Source organism: Ammospiza nelsoni, chromosome 6 (genome assembly GCF_027579445.1).
Source record: "Ammospiza nelsoni isolate bAmmNel1 chromosome 6, bAmmNel1.pri, whole genome shotgun sequence".
Taxonomy (NCBI): domain Eukaryota; kingdom Metazoa; phylum Chordata; class Aves; order Passeriformes; family Passerellidae; genus Ammospiza; species Ammospiza nelsoni.
The window spans coordinates 21,117,067-21,132,257 of NC_080638.1; the positions used below are offsets into that span (position 1 = coordinate 21,117,067).

Genomic DNA, 15,191 nt, shown 5'->3' on the forward strand with positions numbered 1-15,191 from the left:
CTTGTTCACAGGCATTTTTAGATTTCCTGAAAAGATGAATACATCTGGAGAAAAGAAAATATGTTAAAGCTTATTATCTTTGACAGACACAATTTGGATAGCTAAAATGTTTTGACGATTGTGCCTAGATAAGCCTTTTCCTTTGGCTTATCCTTGCAGATGTTGATACAGCTCCCATTGTTGTGTTACTGGAGAGTATTGCTTTCCTACATTTTGAATACCTTTTGAGAGCTAGCTGGAAGACAGCTTCTTGCTCCAGTAGTGGACTTGGCCTTTTGCTCATGAAACTTTTAGTAAGAATTTTGCAGAATTTACTGGGAACAATTCAGAAGTTTATGTCAATAAAAAAAATTGCACCAGTGTTCTTGAAACGTGAAGCTTTAGTTAATAAAGTCCAAGATGATGCAGAGAGGAAAGAATGATCCAAAGTCCTTTTTATATTTGTTAGTTGTCAATAGTTGTAAAATTTAAATATCAACAATAGCTTGTTTTACAGTAATTATAGCATTCAAAATTGTAAGAGAAAACAAAGAAAGCATGGCAGGAGTTGAAGTAAATTCCAGTTTGCTCCCAACATGAATGAGTCCATTTTTCTCATTAAAAAAGTGTTACAGTGTAAAAGCTATACAATTTTTTTCTCAGTCTTTCCATTAGCCTTCCACCCTAACACAAAAGAAAAAAAAGCTTCACACCTATTTTAATTAAATTGCAACCAAGTCTTAATTGATTATTAGACTTTGAAAGAAAACTATGTTAGTATTTTTAATGCTTGATTTTCTATTTAGAAAGAAGACCAAACCCAAAGAGTATTTTGTCTTACTGGCCACATCTATGACCATAATTAATTCCTATCAATACTTTTGTTTCCTCTAACAGTCTAGAGAATAAACATAAAGACATAATTAAGATGAATTTTGAAGAAAATAGTGATTTAATGTTTACATTTAAGGAATGCTCTTAACTACTTAATTCTCTAGAGTGTTTGCCATGTAAAAGCAGTGTTAATGCTATGAATGTTTGACAATCTGATGTCCAAGAAAATAAATATTTTTAAGCAGTTGACAGAAGCAAGCTGCTTGCGTACAAAATGTTTTTCCCACTGTATAACCAGAAGGGGTCAGTATAATACTATGTTGATAGTCTTTCTGTTCTTTGTGTAAGTCTCAGATGTTTTCATTTCATGGTTTCACAGGATGGACAGATAATTTCACTACTACAGAAGGGAGGGCACTGAATTTAATTGATATCTTTACTTTTCCTCCTCATTGTTAATGCAGTTTCATGTTGATTCCTGTGGGTAATAAAGTCATTCTCACAATGATAAAACTATGTTTTTAAAAACTTGTATTTATTATGTATGAATTTAACGTTGATGAAAGCTGGTAGACTGACAGCCCAGGAGACCAAAATCCTCTTGTTAATGTGGGCAGAAAACAGAATATACAACAGTGCTGGCAGCATCCACATGCAGTGCAGCTTTGCTACCTTTTGAGACATCAGCTCCAGGGACTTCAGTATCTATTCAGTCAACTCTGATTTAATTTGCAACATTAAGAAATGCTGTTTGTATCTTGTGATTTGGATACTTGTCTGTCAGTAGTTCAACAGAGCACCAAGGCTACTGGATGCCAATTGGATTTCCTGGAAGGAAGCTCTGCTTCAGTAGAGATCCTAACCATTCAGTTTAGCTATGGGAATTCAGTCATTAAAACCAAATCACAAACAAATAAAGAAACAAACCCCCCCCCCCCCAAAAAAAAAATAAACAGAAAACCTGAACCCCACACAAAATTTTTCAAGGGCATTGTATATATAATTTCAGAGAGCTTTAGTTCAGGCACCTTCTGTTGCAAACACTGCTTGGTTTAAAGTGTAAAAGCAAAGATATGGTTTGCAAAAGTGTTCTTTCAAATCCTAATTATTGGGAAAGCTGATTTGTAATTGGCATGAACCTGGGCATTGATTAGGAGCTATCACAAATATTGTAATCTCTAATGAAAGTAACTGTGATCCTATCTATTGCACTTGGGTGCTGAAACAGGTATAGGACTTGAATGCTGCTCTGAAGTAGATTCTTACCCTGTATTTATTCAATTGCCTTTCAATTTTGTGGTAACTTTGTCTGCAGCAATGAAAGGAAAATTTAGACAAAGGTAGTGGAAAAGTGGTTTATCCAGTTCTTAGAAGACTTCCTTGCCCTCCCTGTGCAAGATGAAGTTAGTTTTCTGGGAACAGCTTCAGGTACCCAAGTTGAGGTGTGACATGTGACAAGCACACGGATGAAGGTATTTGCTTGGCTGGCCCACCCTGCTGGAGATACTGCTGTTGGTCTCTGAGAACTGAGATTTCTTTTTAATGGTGCGGAACACTTAGAGTCCGATGGCAGATTAAGATACAGAGTTAACTTCCTTTCTGCTTGCCAATCTTAGCTCTGTAAATTAGAGAATTTGCCCAACAATTTGATTTAACAACTGAGAAGTACTTGCCTAATGATCTGATATATAGCCTACTTGAATTAATGATCCAGTGAAATTAAAACACTCGTATAGAGCCTAGAGTTTTGATTTCCTCTTATAAACTGTTCATGCTCTAGTTATTGCAAAGTGGAATGTGGCTGTTAGAGTATTACATTAAAAAAATGAAGTATATTTCTCTACCAATTTCTGTAATAGGAACGTTTATGACTTAAAAACTTTGTAGGTAACTGAGCTTTTGATGTTTTTATTCAGCACCTTATTTTCCTTTTCTAATTCATGCAGTCCTGAAACAGGAGATTTTTTTTTTTATAGTGTTGTTTCTTACCTAAATGTAGGTGGTAACCTGCACTAGGTTTTAATTCTGCTCCTTAAGCGCAATGGAGTGATATCTGTAGTTCAGCTAAATGCTTAGACAGGTAATGCTGTTGTAGTGTTTCTGGTAATGGGGAAATACTAGAATTTTACCTTATGTGGAATTGTAGGCGTGCTTTAGGCTTGTATGTCTCTATAAGGAAAAAAAGCTGGTTTTTGTTGGAAGGCAAAACATACAACTACCTAACAGTTTTTAATGTAATATCAGTTTTAGTGTTGGACATCTAGTCAGTATTGATTTGTTGAAATAATCCAGACACATAATATCTTTATCATCTGCTAGCAGATACAGATATTCTTCAAAAGCAGAGGAAAAGTATGCTTCAGAATTAATCTTGGATTTGTGTAATGTAGCAAAAGCAATTTCTAGCACTTGTGCATATTTTTATTTCACTTAGTAAGTATGAATGAATGCTTGAAAAGACCTTTCTGAACTGTATAGGAGATTAAGCAAGCTTCCAGCTGTGCTTTCCCAAAGACATAAAATTCCTGAGGTTTATTTGAATTTTTTTAATAGTGTAGACACCCGTTACTGAACTATGATACCATTGTCCTAAGCCGTTTTAGATAGCGTGCTCTGACTGGTGTCTAGCAGTGAATATGGAAGGCTCAGTATTTTATTCATGGCAGTGCTACTGAGTATGGGGTTCTGAAAATAAATTTTGGGGTGATGATTACTTATTGAAAAGATTATACTTCCCCTTGGAAAGTCTGCTGAAAACATCAGTACTGGGAACATGTCAGTGTTCTGTCACAGCAGCTTGTGATTCTTGAATCTTGGTGATTTTATTTGGAAAGGAGAGATACAATATGATAGGTTTTGATGGGGGATCAACTAGCTATAAAACTTATTAAGGAATACAAAATAACTGTATTCTATGGTGAATATCTATCTTCCATGGTTAAACAAATCTGAAAGGAAGTTTAGGGTAAGTATTCTTAAGTTCTGTTGTATTTTGCAGGTGACACAGTGAATGTTGGAGATGCATTGTGTGAAATTGAAACGGACAAAGCAGTGGTTACCATGGAATCAAGTGATGATGGCATATTGGCTAAAATACTGGTAGGAATCCTGCATTTCTCAGTAGGGTGTTATAACTTCAGACTGTTGTTTAGCATATTGCCTCAAAAACTAGTTTAGATAGCTGAATTTCTGCTCAGCCTTCAGAAATATGCACTTGCTTGTATTCCTGGGGAGAAATAATTGCCCCATTTGTGCCATGTGTGTACCAGACTATTGGTACATGATTCTGTATATATTTAATGGATTTTCACTTAAGCTGTTATTTTGCATGTTTTACACCTGGTGAATTATGTCCACAAAATGTTGTAGTTTATGACACCTCTTACTCTGAGTTATAGGAAAACAATTAACAATCAGTAGGAATCTGGAATTTTGGGTGGTGCTTTACCCAGGATGTGTCATCTCTCTGCTAGGTTGTCTTGTGCTAGTCATTCAAGGTGGCATGTTATACAACATGGGCTGACCCAGAGAACAGTTCTTGGAGTTAATAATTTCCTCTATCAAAATTAGTTTGATTAAGCTTAATAGAAAGAGCAAGAACTGGGATGAGTAGGAAATTTTCTGAAGCAGTCTCAGCTGGTGGTGTCTTGCAGCTGTTTCTTCTCTCCCTCCACAATAATTAAACAACATGGTGAATTGCAAGAATTTGGGAAAAAATGAATAAAAATGAGAGATGAGTATTTCAGTAAATATTATGTCATCTAGTTAGGGAGGTCTCATTTAGGGCACATCTACCCATGAGGTGTGGATCACATAATTGTACAAATTAGGCATGCTGGTATTAATTGCAGTCCAGCTACTTAGGAAACAGCAGAATGGGAACAGGTACAAACTGGTTCCTGGAACCATGAGAAAATTCTACCCTATGCTCAGTCAGACGTGTTTGGGCTGCTATTACAAGAGCTTTTTGGATTGGTATATTTGACTTCCAATCTCTGCTACAGCTGCATTTTCTTACATCAGCATGTATTTGCACAGTTATCCTTTGCAAAAACAGAAAAGGGAGAGTAGTTTCCTCTGTGGCAGCATTTGAAAAGTGATGTTCTGTTTGGTATCTTCCTATTTTTGTATAAGCAAAGGCAACATCCTTTGCAAAAGTGAAAGTCTTGAGATAGATAGGGGGCTGAGATAGAGGGAGGAGAGGGGATGTAAGATAGAACTCAGCTGGAAATGAAGTCTATCAGGGCTTACAAAAACTCATTAGTCTTGAATTCTGCAGGATAACTTGTATTTAAGCACTACTGTATTTAAAACAAAAGTTTTTAAAATACTTTTCCTTCTTTTAATTGTGTTGCTAAATTTGCGTTCAACTGTGGAAGAACGCATTTACTAGGTTTCAGAGGATCTGTTTTGCCATGCCAGGATGAAGTCTCACATCAGACGTATTTTTTAATCTGTGTTTAGTCTCCATGTAGTTATTTAAATAATTGCTGGGCAATGCTTTCACTATTTTTAAATCTCTCTCCTTCAGTTTTGAATGTTTCTGAAAATCAGTTTGCCTCTGCATTTGCAGTCACTGCTTTGTTAGATAGTGTGAGGGGAAGATACAGGGATTCTCTCTGTCAAAAGTATTAAAGACTTAGTCCTAGAGAGATTAAATTGAAGTTTGCTTAGTTTCTTTGATAGTAATCCATGATGGCTACAAGTAACATTAGTATTTCAGAAGCTGTGGGGGTTTTTTGTTTCCTGTCTTGTATTTCAAATGCATTGCAAATTTCAAAATTTCTCTGTGCAGTGCTCTTGTGGCACATTTTTGATAGATCAAAGCCAGACTCTGCAGCAGCTAGATGATATCAGTGTCATGGAGCAGTGACATTCAGCCTTAGTTATATCTGTATGATCCAGTAACAATCCAATGCCAAGAGCTGAACCTGAGAAGGCGATGCCAGGAGGTAGAAATAACTATAACATCTTTCAGAATAAGGGAAGAGAGGCAGCTTTGTTGGAGTAACATGAACAGATCATTATGCAAAACCAGTTTTTAATGGATTCTTTTAATCCCTGGAATCTAGAAATGGTGGGCCTAAGAGTTAGAGTACAGGATAGACAGGCTCTTATTCCAGTCTCCTAAAAAGTACAGAGAAAACCTGATGTTTCAGAAACTAAAATAACTAGAGAGCAGTAAGGTCAGAAATTTTCAGACTTTTTTTTTTCTCCAGTGTGTGATCCTTGGTTGTCTTTCTGCACTATCTGTGGATATTTCTGCTCTGTATTAGGTGTTCAGTAGATGTTTGTTTAAGGCTTATAAAATGAGCTGTGCCAGGTTTGTGGACGGGGTGATGATTACTTATTGAAAAGATTGTGCTTCCAAGGGCCACTCAGAAGTTTCACACGTGATGTAATTAATGGGAATTTAAAAATGTTTTGTGCCTCTGAGCTATCATCTGGCTGGATTTCACTCACTTCCTAAAGAAATGAGGCAAAAGTGTGTGCCTTTGATGCCTGCTACAATTCTGAACCATCCTGACAGAGTTCAGTGTGGCAAACTTGGGTCAGATGAGCACACTGTCTGCTTAATGCTTTGGGTTTTGCACTTAAAGATAGGAGGTTCATTAGGTTAAATTAATTCAACTTCTGTAACCCTTCTTGGTTTTTCTTGATTGTATAATCTGTGTATGGTTTAGGAAGAACAGGCTAACAGTAAAATAGAAACTCATGCATATATAGTTCTTCTCTGTCTGAATAGGTCTTCTAATGATCACATCTGATTCAGTGTAAAATGCAGTAAAAGATTAAATAACTGAATGAAATATTAGAAGGCTAATTTCAGAATGATGACTATTCAGTTGAGTTGCTTCTTAAATTAACACTGATTTTTTTTTCCTAAAATATGGTTCAATTTGGAACATAACAGATGATGAATGATTGTTTAAGAACTGTAATTAATTGTTGAGGAATAGACTTCGAGCAGGTACTGGGTGTGCAGCTGCAGGTTTTTCCCTGGGTGGGGAATGTGGTGGGGACACCAGAAAAGGGGCTTTTACTGGGTGCTGATCCTTTGCACAGCAAAGGGCACAGGGACCTGTGGCACCAGCCAGGGGACTGGACACTGGGACACAGCAGGAGCCAAGGACTCAGTAGGAAGACCCCAGACTGAAGGTATGAAAGCATGGGAATTCCTTTTTTTGTGGTCCCTCCCCAGAGGCACCAGCTTGAGCTGGTGTTGTGATACTGGGCCACAATTGAAATTGCTTTAGGGATCCAGGTGTCTGAGATTCTGCTGTGGAAAACCCAGGTCAATCTGGTGAGGAAGACCTGTTTATATGTGGGAGCAGGGTTTGCAGGGAGCCAGGTCAGGCACCCATGGGGTTACTGGAGCCACCCACTTTGAAGGGGCTTTGGTCCCTCCTCATGTGGTGAGACTGACTGCCAGAATGGCTCCTGGATGGTCAGACAGGGAAGTTTCCCTAACATTAGTATCTGTTACCATTTTCTTATTCATGACCTAAATAAGAATTGGTATGGAAAATACTTTGTATAAAAATTCCACTGCAGAATGAGTCAGTGCAAGTTCAGTCTCTTTTTCTTCCAGTGGAGGAAATAAACATTTACTTCAGTGTGTATTTGTTAGTGACTAAGGCACTATGGTGCAGTGGCAGAAGCCCCAAGGGAATTTTGGGGCACTTGGGGCAGAAGCCCCAAGTGAACTTCTCTGTTCACTTTATCTCCAATTTTTTCTCCCTGTCATGGTCACCTGTGCTTTGTTGGTTTGGTAGCAAAGCTAGGATTTTTTTGACTCTTCTTGGCTACATAGAATCGTTGAATGTTTTAGCTTGTAAGAGTCCTTAAAAATCATCTTGTGCCAGGGATGCCATTCACTAGATCAGGTTGTGCAGGGCCCCATCCAACCTGGCTCTGAACGCTTCCAGGAATAGGGCATCCACCACCCTCACAGGCAACCTGCTTTTCCACCTTTGAGGGAAGCATTTCTTTCTAATCTAAACCTCTCTGATTGTAAAACCATTGCCCCTTGTCCTGCCTGTATAAAAAAACCCTCTCTCTCCCTTTTATAAGACCCTCTAAAGCACTGGAAGGTTGCTGGAATGTCTCTCCAAAGCCTTCTCTTCTCCAGGCTCAGCAAGCCCATCTCCCTCAGCCTGTCTTTGTAGGAGAGGTGCTTCAGCCTTCTGGTTATCTTTGTGGCCCTCCTCTGGACCCACTCTGAACAGGTCCATGGGTTGTTGAGGACCCCAGACCTGGACACAGCACTCCAGGTGGGCCCTCACAAAAATGGAGTAGAGGGGCAGAATCATCTCCCTCAACCTGCTGGCCAAAGTCCTGCATTTGCCTTTCTGGGCTGCTAATCCACACTGTTAGCTTGTGTCCAGCCTCTCATCCCAGTACCCTAGAGTCCTTCTATTTATTTCAGCTCTTTCTACATCTGAGATTCTAGGGTTCATTGAGGTTTATGCAGAGGTTTTCTTATTGTGAGTAACAAAAATGTAGCAGTGACTCAAAAATCCAGGAGATGAAAAGTTAAGCAAAATTGTAACAATTTTTCTTTTTCTATTCTAGTTCTGAGCTGCAAAGGCTGTGTGTATAAAAAGTTACTTTGATTTCTGAGTGCTAACTTTAGGTGTATGAGGTTTGGGGCATACTTTAATGTTCTTCTCCTTATAACAGCAATTATAATTAATTTCAGTCTTGAAATATCTTATTATAAGTAGCAATAAAATAGGATATATCTTACTGATGAATTGTTGTTAATATGCCTGAAACTTTGAAGTCTAATGGTTTTAGTCATATCAGAGCAGACAGTGTAATATGTAACTTAATGTTCTTAATTTAGGTGGAAGAAGGAAGCAAAAATGTTCGCTTGGGCTCACTAATTGGTCTGCTGGTAGAGGAAGGCCAGGACTGGAAGCAAGTTGAAATACCAGCTGATGCTGGAAGTCCACCTTCTGTGGCTCCACCAGCACCTGCACCTGCCTCAGCTCCTGCAGCTCCTTCAGTTTCAGCCTCTCCTAAACTGCAGCATCAACCTGGGAAATTGCAGTAAGTTTCTATGTTTGTTGTGACATGGAACTCTTCATTAGATCAGAAGAACTGAACCAAGAAATACTTTTTGTCCCTTTTTACCTAGTAGCTGTTATTTTGAGAGTGTTTCAGTATGAGTGAGAAGATAAACCTTGCAGGCCTAGACTATTTCTTTGCTCATAAGCCCAGTAAGTCAATTCAAACAGCATAATGATAATAGAATTAAATGTACTTATATTCTTGTCCTGCAGTTAAATTATGAAGGCTACTAAGCTTACAGTTTGGAAAGAAGTTGTGCTAATACAGGATGGACAATAATGCTTATGCATCAGATGCCAGGTGTACCTGTGACTTGTTTTCTATTTATTTGAGGAGAAAAAATAAAGAAATGGCACACTCCAAAGTCTTTACAAGCTCTTGCATTTTTGATATTGGAAAAATATTATTCTAATATTTTCATAACAGTGGAGTGCAAAAAACTTAAACCAGTCAGTTTATGTGCTCTTTGTTAGTTTGGTTTGGATCTGTTGGTATTCTAAGCATTGCAAACACCTTGGAGGAGGGGTCAGTTCCAGGGTGTTAGTCAGGTAGCAATAATCTATAATCACTCTGTGTCCCAGGATATATCCTGTTTGGAGGTATCACTCCTTATTTGTGCTTATTTTTTTTCTCTCCCAAACCTCATTATCTTTTCTGTCTGCTGGTTTGCTGTGTTCTAAATGCTGCCAACATCTAGGCTTTTCTCATGCAGGTGGATGGCAGCTGAGGTCATTGCCCAGGTATTACCTGCAGCAGATGGATAATCCACAAAAGGATCCTTGGAAGGATTATGTCTTTCATTTTAGTACCAAAGAACAGAAGTGCTGTTTCACTGCAACTCTTAGAGATGTATCAGCATGTTTGGAACCAAATGATCACTTATGACATGGGGTTTTTTGGCAAGGGCTTAATGGACTATTCTTAAAATTCAATGAGGTGCAAATATAGTCTCCTTTGGGAAATAATGAATAGGGGATTTTTGTGGAAAGACTTGAAACCAAGTATTTATTCTTTTACGAGTGTGTTGTTGTTTTGTATTTAAGAATTCTAAAACATTTTCTCTAGATGTTGGCTTTTCTCCTCATTTCAGAAAGCAAATCATATTAAGATGCACTGACTACTCTGTACCAGTGTGCTGTGCTTTGTAGTTGACCAGAGAGAAATGTAGTTTCTCTTGATGTACATAAAGGAAATAAGCTAATCTTGCTATTTAAATAATTTAAGTTTCCCCCCTCATTTCTTCAGGATTCGCTTGAGTCCCGCAGCTCGCAACATTCTGGAGACACACGGACTAGATCCAAGCAATGTTACACCTACTGGGCCTCGAGGAATCTTCACTAAAGAGTATGTAGAGAATTTGGTAAACCTACAACTTTTGATATTAGAGTAACCTCCATAAGATGAAAGTTTGCTTATTAAAAAAGCCATGTCTTTGTTCCATTTTTTGCTGTGGACAGGTATAGTTAAACTTGAAAAATCTGTTGAAAAGATAGGGAGAATGGATTTGGCAGTATTTGAAGAAGGCCTTAATTAGAAAAAAACCCAAAACACATATTTGTATTTTTTAAGTTCCATCTTAGCTGTGTGGTACTGCTGTCACATTTCCTGCAGCTCAGCCTAATGGTGCCTATTGCCTCCTAAGCAGCACTATTAGCTACCACTGTGGAGCTCAAGAATTTTACTTCCCAAGATGCACACAGAGCCCAAATAAAAGCCAGTTTTCTAGTATTTTTTTCAACTCCTTTTCTTGAGGGAGTTCAGATCTAGATCTTTTTTTTTTTTTTTTCCTGTAGTTCTGTTCTGAAATCTGTCAGAATTTTAATTTTTTTTCCTATTTTTATTAGGCTGGGGAAAGCAATGAAGTGTAATGATAAGAAATTCCAGAATTCTGTTTTTCTCCCATTTTGCTTTCCTCACTATGTTTTAAAACATGTTTGTTTACCAAGGTGTGGTTTGTTATGAACTAGTACTTTTTTATACCTTTTTGAGTATTGCAATATAATGATTGGCACTCAAGCCTTTGAGAAAATTGAGTACAAAAACATGTGGTAGATTTGGTGCATTTAGCCTTGAAATGATGCATTCTCTTCACATGACTATGTATGTTATTGGAAGTGAGGATTTTGGCAGAAATAAATATTTTTGTTCTCAGGAAAATTATTTCTTTTGACAAATACCATCATTCACTTACAACAGACTTTGCTGGCTACTGTTATTTTAGTTCCATTCAGAGACAACCAGGACCAGGTCAGTGTAACTTGGAACTGGAGCCAGAAAAGTGGCTGACAGTTTTTCAAAACTTTTTTTTTCCTTATGACCTTTGGCTGAATTGAGATATAATAAGGAATTGAATAGGTAGAATCTGCTATGTAACAGCAAATCATCAGAGAGAGTTCTTTCTTAGTTATGTAAGTGTAATGGTAATTTATGGTGTGTAATGAGGCTATGGCAGGTGGAAACCCTCTAGGACTTTGAGCTAACCAATTAACACTTCCTAGTTGTCATGGAGATCTAGCAAAGATTTTTCTGTAGTTATGAGAATTGTCTAGCAAAATAATTTCTTTTTAAAACTGTTTTTTTCATACAAAAGATTTGACTATGAAATGTCAGTTTAAGATGAACAATGTCTGGGGTTTTTTAACCATTCTTTTGAAATGGGGTTAATTTTTCAGATGCCTACAGACTGTTATTATATTCAGTTTGCAATGAAATATGCGGATTTTTATAGAGAGCTGCTGTAGATATTCAGGAAAATATTTCCTTTGCTGCACTCACCAGACTACAAGAAAGAAAGATAGCAAGTTACATAAGCAAGCAAGATTCTTTCCCCCAACTTTCTGTCTTTAAATTTAGTTCACTGTAAAACTTGCAACAGCAGTTGGAACTTCCACTCTACTGGTGTTCTCTGTCATGACCCTCTCACTTAGTAGGCCAATACTTTATTTTATTGATCTGGATACTTTTATTTATATTTCTCTTATGTGTCTGTTCAAGGTTGAATTACTGTTGTTTTTTTCCTGCCTGTTTTGTTGTTGGTTTTGTGTGTGATTTCTTTTTTTTTAGGAATGCCAGAGGTTTTTTATTTGTTATTTCTAAGTAATATCCTCATATATCACTTAATACAATTTTCTTCAAAAATGTCCTAGAAATGTCCTAGAAAATTGGTGTGCCAGTACAAAGTAACTCAGATATTCTCTCAAAGATTATACCATGTTTCTACTCATCAGCTCAGACACTGTTTGGGAGGGCTGTATTAAAATGGATTGTTTCAGCTACCACTGCCCTTTCCCATTCTATTTCATAGTGGTCTAGAGATTTATAAATGTAGCCATGAAGAGGCTGGTTATTGAGAACTGTGCTTTTCTGAGGCCCTGTTGCTCCCAGCTGTTAAGTCAGAGTGGCATTTTCAGCTTGCAGAGAACGCACAGCACACCCATGGAGTGCTGTTTTTTCTGGAGATTAAATCCATGTGTATGTATGGAGTATGAACTGACCCTGGGATCTCTGCTGTGTGCAATTTGTTACCTGCTATATGGGAGGAATGAGTTCCTTCTACAATGATAGTGCAGTAAATGTGATACCTGGAGGTATCTGATGTGCTCTGAATCTCTGCTACCCATTTGCCTTCTTGCAGGGAATCTATGAATGAGTAAACAGGCATAAACAGGTGGAAAGGGAATATGAAAGATAGGAAAGGGGTTGGGTGCAATTTAGTAACAGTAACTGCCACCACAGGAAGCTTGTGTCAATCCAGGCATCTCTTGTTGCACTGTTGGATCCTCAGTGATTCTTAGGTGTCTGTAACCTAGCTTGTATCAAGAAAAGTATTTGAACACAAAATACTCAGTTTGCTTTCACCATTCTTTGGGTTTTGGGTAACATGAAGTAAAAAGACTACATGCTTCTGTAGTAGTGGTAAACTGAAGTCTAACAAAGTTGCCAGAATCTGCATATTTCTAATAATAACAGTTTGGTAAGCATATTTTGGTTTAATAAATGTTTACTAAACTTTCATCTTTTCTGCAAAGTAGGCTGCTCTTTGATGTTGCCTTTCTTCTCTTCCTCTGTTACTGACCCATGTTGATAGAAGTTTATAGAGTTGTTGGAAAGATGTGACCAACCCTTCCTTTTCCAGTTGTAGTAAAATATCTACTTACCTGACTTTAACTTAAAGCTGTTTAATTTTATATGCTTAGATGCCTCTTCTAACTCTGCTTATATTCTGCTTATATGCAGTGTTGCAACCATGACAGTCATAACACTGCTGTACCTGTTTTTCTTAACCACTTAAATAATTTGAAATTGATGGAGGATCTCTATTCATATCTATGTATAACAAATAGATGTGAACTTTGATTTTTATATATGTGCCTTTTGTACAAGTTAGTTTCAGAAAGTATTGAGCAAATCTTTTAATCTAAAAATAAGCTTAATTTTGGCAATATGTTTTCCAATTAACACACTAAAAACCACCAAAACCAGATGGTCTCTCCAATGACTGCCAAGTGCAAGCCCTTAACAAATTTTTGGTAGCTTCTAAATGTTAACCAAAAAGCTTGCATTATGTCATGCAGTTACTTTTTATGGCTCAAATTGTCATGCTGATAGAATGATTTTCGTTCTATCCAATCTGATATTTTTCCCTGATACAGTAGTTGTGTCAAATAATATAAACTTAATTTTAAAACAAATCTTGGTGAGCATATTAATTTGGGAAAACAAGTAACTACTTTTAATTAGGAAAAAATTTATCTTGAGCTCATTTGCTTTTTTTGTTTTCAATATTGTTTGTTGAAGTATGTATTGAAGGTAAAAATAAATTGAAGCAAGTCAGCAATGGTAAGAGGCATTCTGCAGAGGTTTTCAATTTTTAATTCTTGTTTCTGGAGTACTACTTTTTAGGAGGAATGGAGAATGCATAATGTTCTGAGATTTTGTTCTTTCTATAAAGATTTAATAACAAACTCTTGGCTGTCACTCAAGAATAGTCTCTCAAGCAGTACTGAAATTAGGTAGCTCTGTTTAGTATTTATGGCTTATGTTTCAAAACCTTGGAAGTGTTGTAAGGAGTCTGATTTTTAATTTATTTTAATTTCTTCTGCCAATTTGTGGAAATGAACTTTTGTGTACGTGCTGTGTCTTGGTGAAATCATAGAGATTTGTCTGGGGTATCTTATGCAGGCATTTGTTAGCAGATCTGGAGAATAAAGAGTGGAGATCTACAATTGACTTGCCTTGCCATTGGCAGGGGTGGTGGAAATGCAGTTATTGCTGTCCAGCCTTGTAGGTGCTGGTCTTTAGCTTGTTGCTTTATGAGTGCAGTGCACCTGGAGCAGACACAGTGTCATGGCTTGGAGATGGGAGTCTCTCCTCTCTGTCATACTGTGCCCACAACAGGAAAATTTTGTCTTGGTAGCTGTATCAGTAAAGAATCCTTGCAGAACACTTTGGGTTGTATCTCCAGTGTGGTGTTAGGAAGTATGGGCCTGTATAACATCTGTGCCTCGCTCTGCAAATTTGTCAGAAAGGTGCACAGAAATGAGTGATAAATATATTACTCAGCTCCCTCTTAGCACTAAGTAATTACATTAAATTCAGATTATTACAAATATAAGAAGAAATAGCTTTTACTTTAGACTTTGTAGCCTGAATAAATGTACTGTTTCATTTAGAAGAATTTTCAGTGCATTTCAAAAATCACTTTGCATGCTTACAGTTAGTGATGATGATTGTTATGCTTCTCTAAGACAAATGTTTTCTGTTACTGCATATTCAGGCCCTTTTATTCATAGAAGTTAATGAGAATTTACTAAAAAGATACCACAAAGGCAGCACAAAATTAATATCTTCTAATAATAATCACCTTCTTAATGTTTGGTTTGGCAGCAGAAATTTAAATGTATGGAAGTGGCTAATTAAATAGAATAAGTGATGGAATAGTAGTACTCAGGTAATTGTTAAATAGCTTCTTTGTTGTCAGTGTTTCACTGTGTTTAATCCCCAGGGATGCTCTCAAACTTCTGCAAGAGAAGCAGAAAGGTAAACCCAGTGAACTGAAACCTGTGGTTTCTCCAGCTCCTGCTGCAGTGCCTTCTCCTTCGCAAGCACCAGCCGTGACTTCTTATCCAAGGCCAGCAATTCCACCAGTTTCCAAACCAGGACAACCTCCTGCACTGGTAACACTTCTGCTAACATTTCAGTATTGCTACAGCTGAACAGTGCAAAAGCTGCTTCAGTAGCTCTGAGACTTCTAGATCTAGAGAGAGGAAGGAAACTAAGGCCACCCATATGCCCAGCTCAGG

General features: G+C 37.4%; 1 protein-coding gene across 1 annotated transcript in view; it reads left to right on the top strand.

Annotated features, from left to right (window-relative positions):
- Positions 1 to 15,191, top strand: part of PDHX (pyruvate dehydrogenase complex component X) — a 33,550-nt gene that overhangs the window by 7,493 nt on the left and 10,866 nt on the right. Inside the window, exons 3-6 of the mRNA XM_059474661.1 lie at positions 3,812 to 3,912; positions 8,663 to 8,868; positions 10,135 to 10,233; positions 14,894 to 15,065. Coding sequence (XP_059330644.1) covers positions 3,812 to 3,912; positions 8,663 to 8,868; positions 10,135 to 10,233; positions 14,894 to 15,065 — 578 coding nt within the window. The remainder of the gene's footprint in view (positions 1 to 3,811; positions 3,913 to 8,662; positions 8,869 to 10,134; positions 10,234 to 14,893; positions 15,066 to 15,191) is intronic.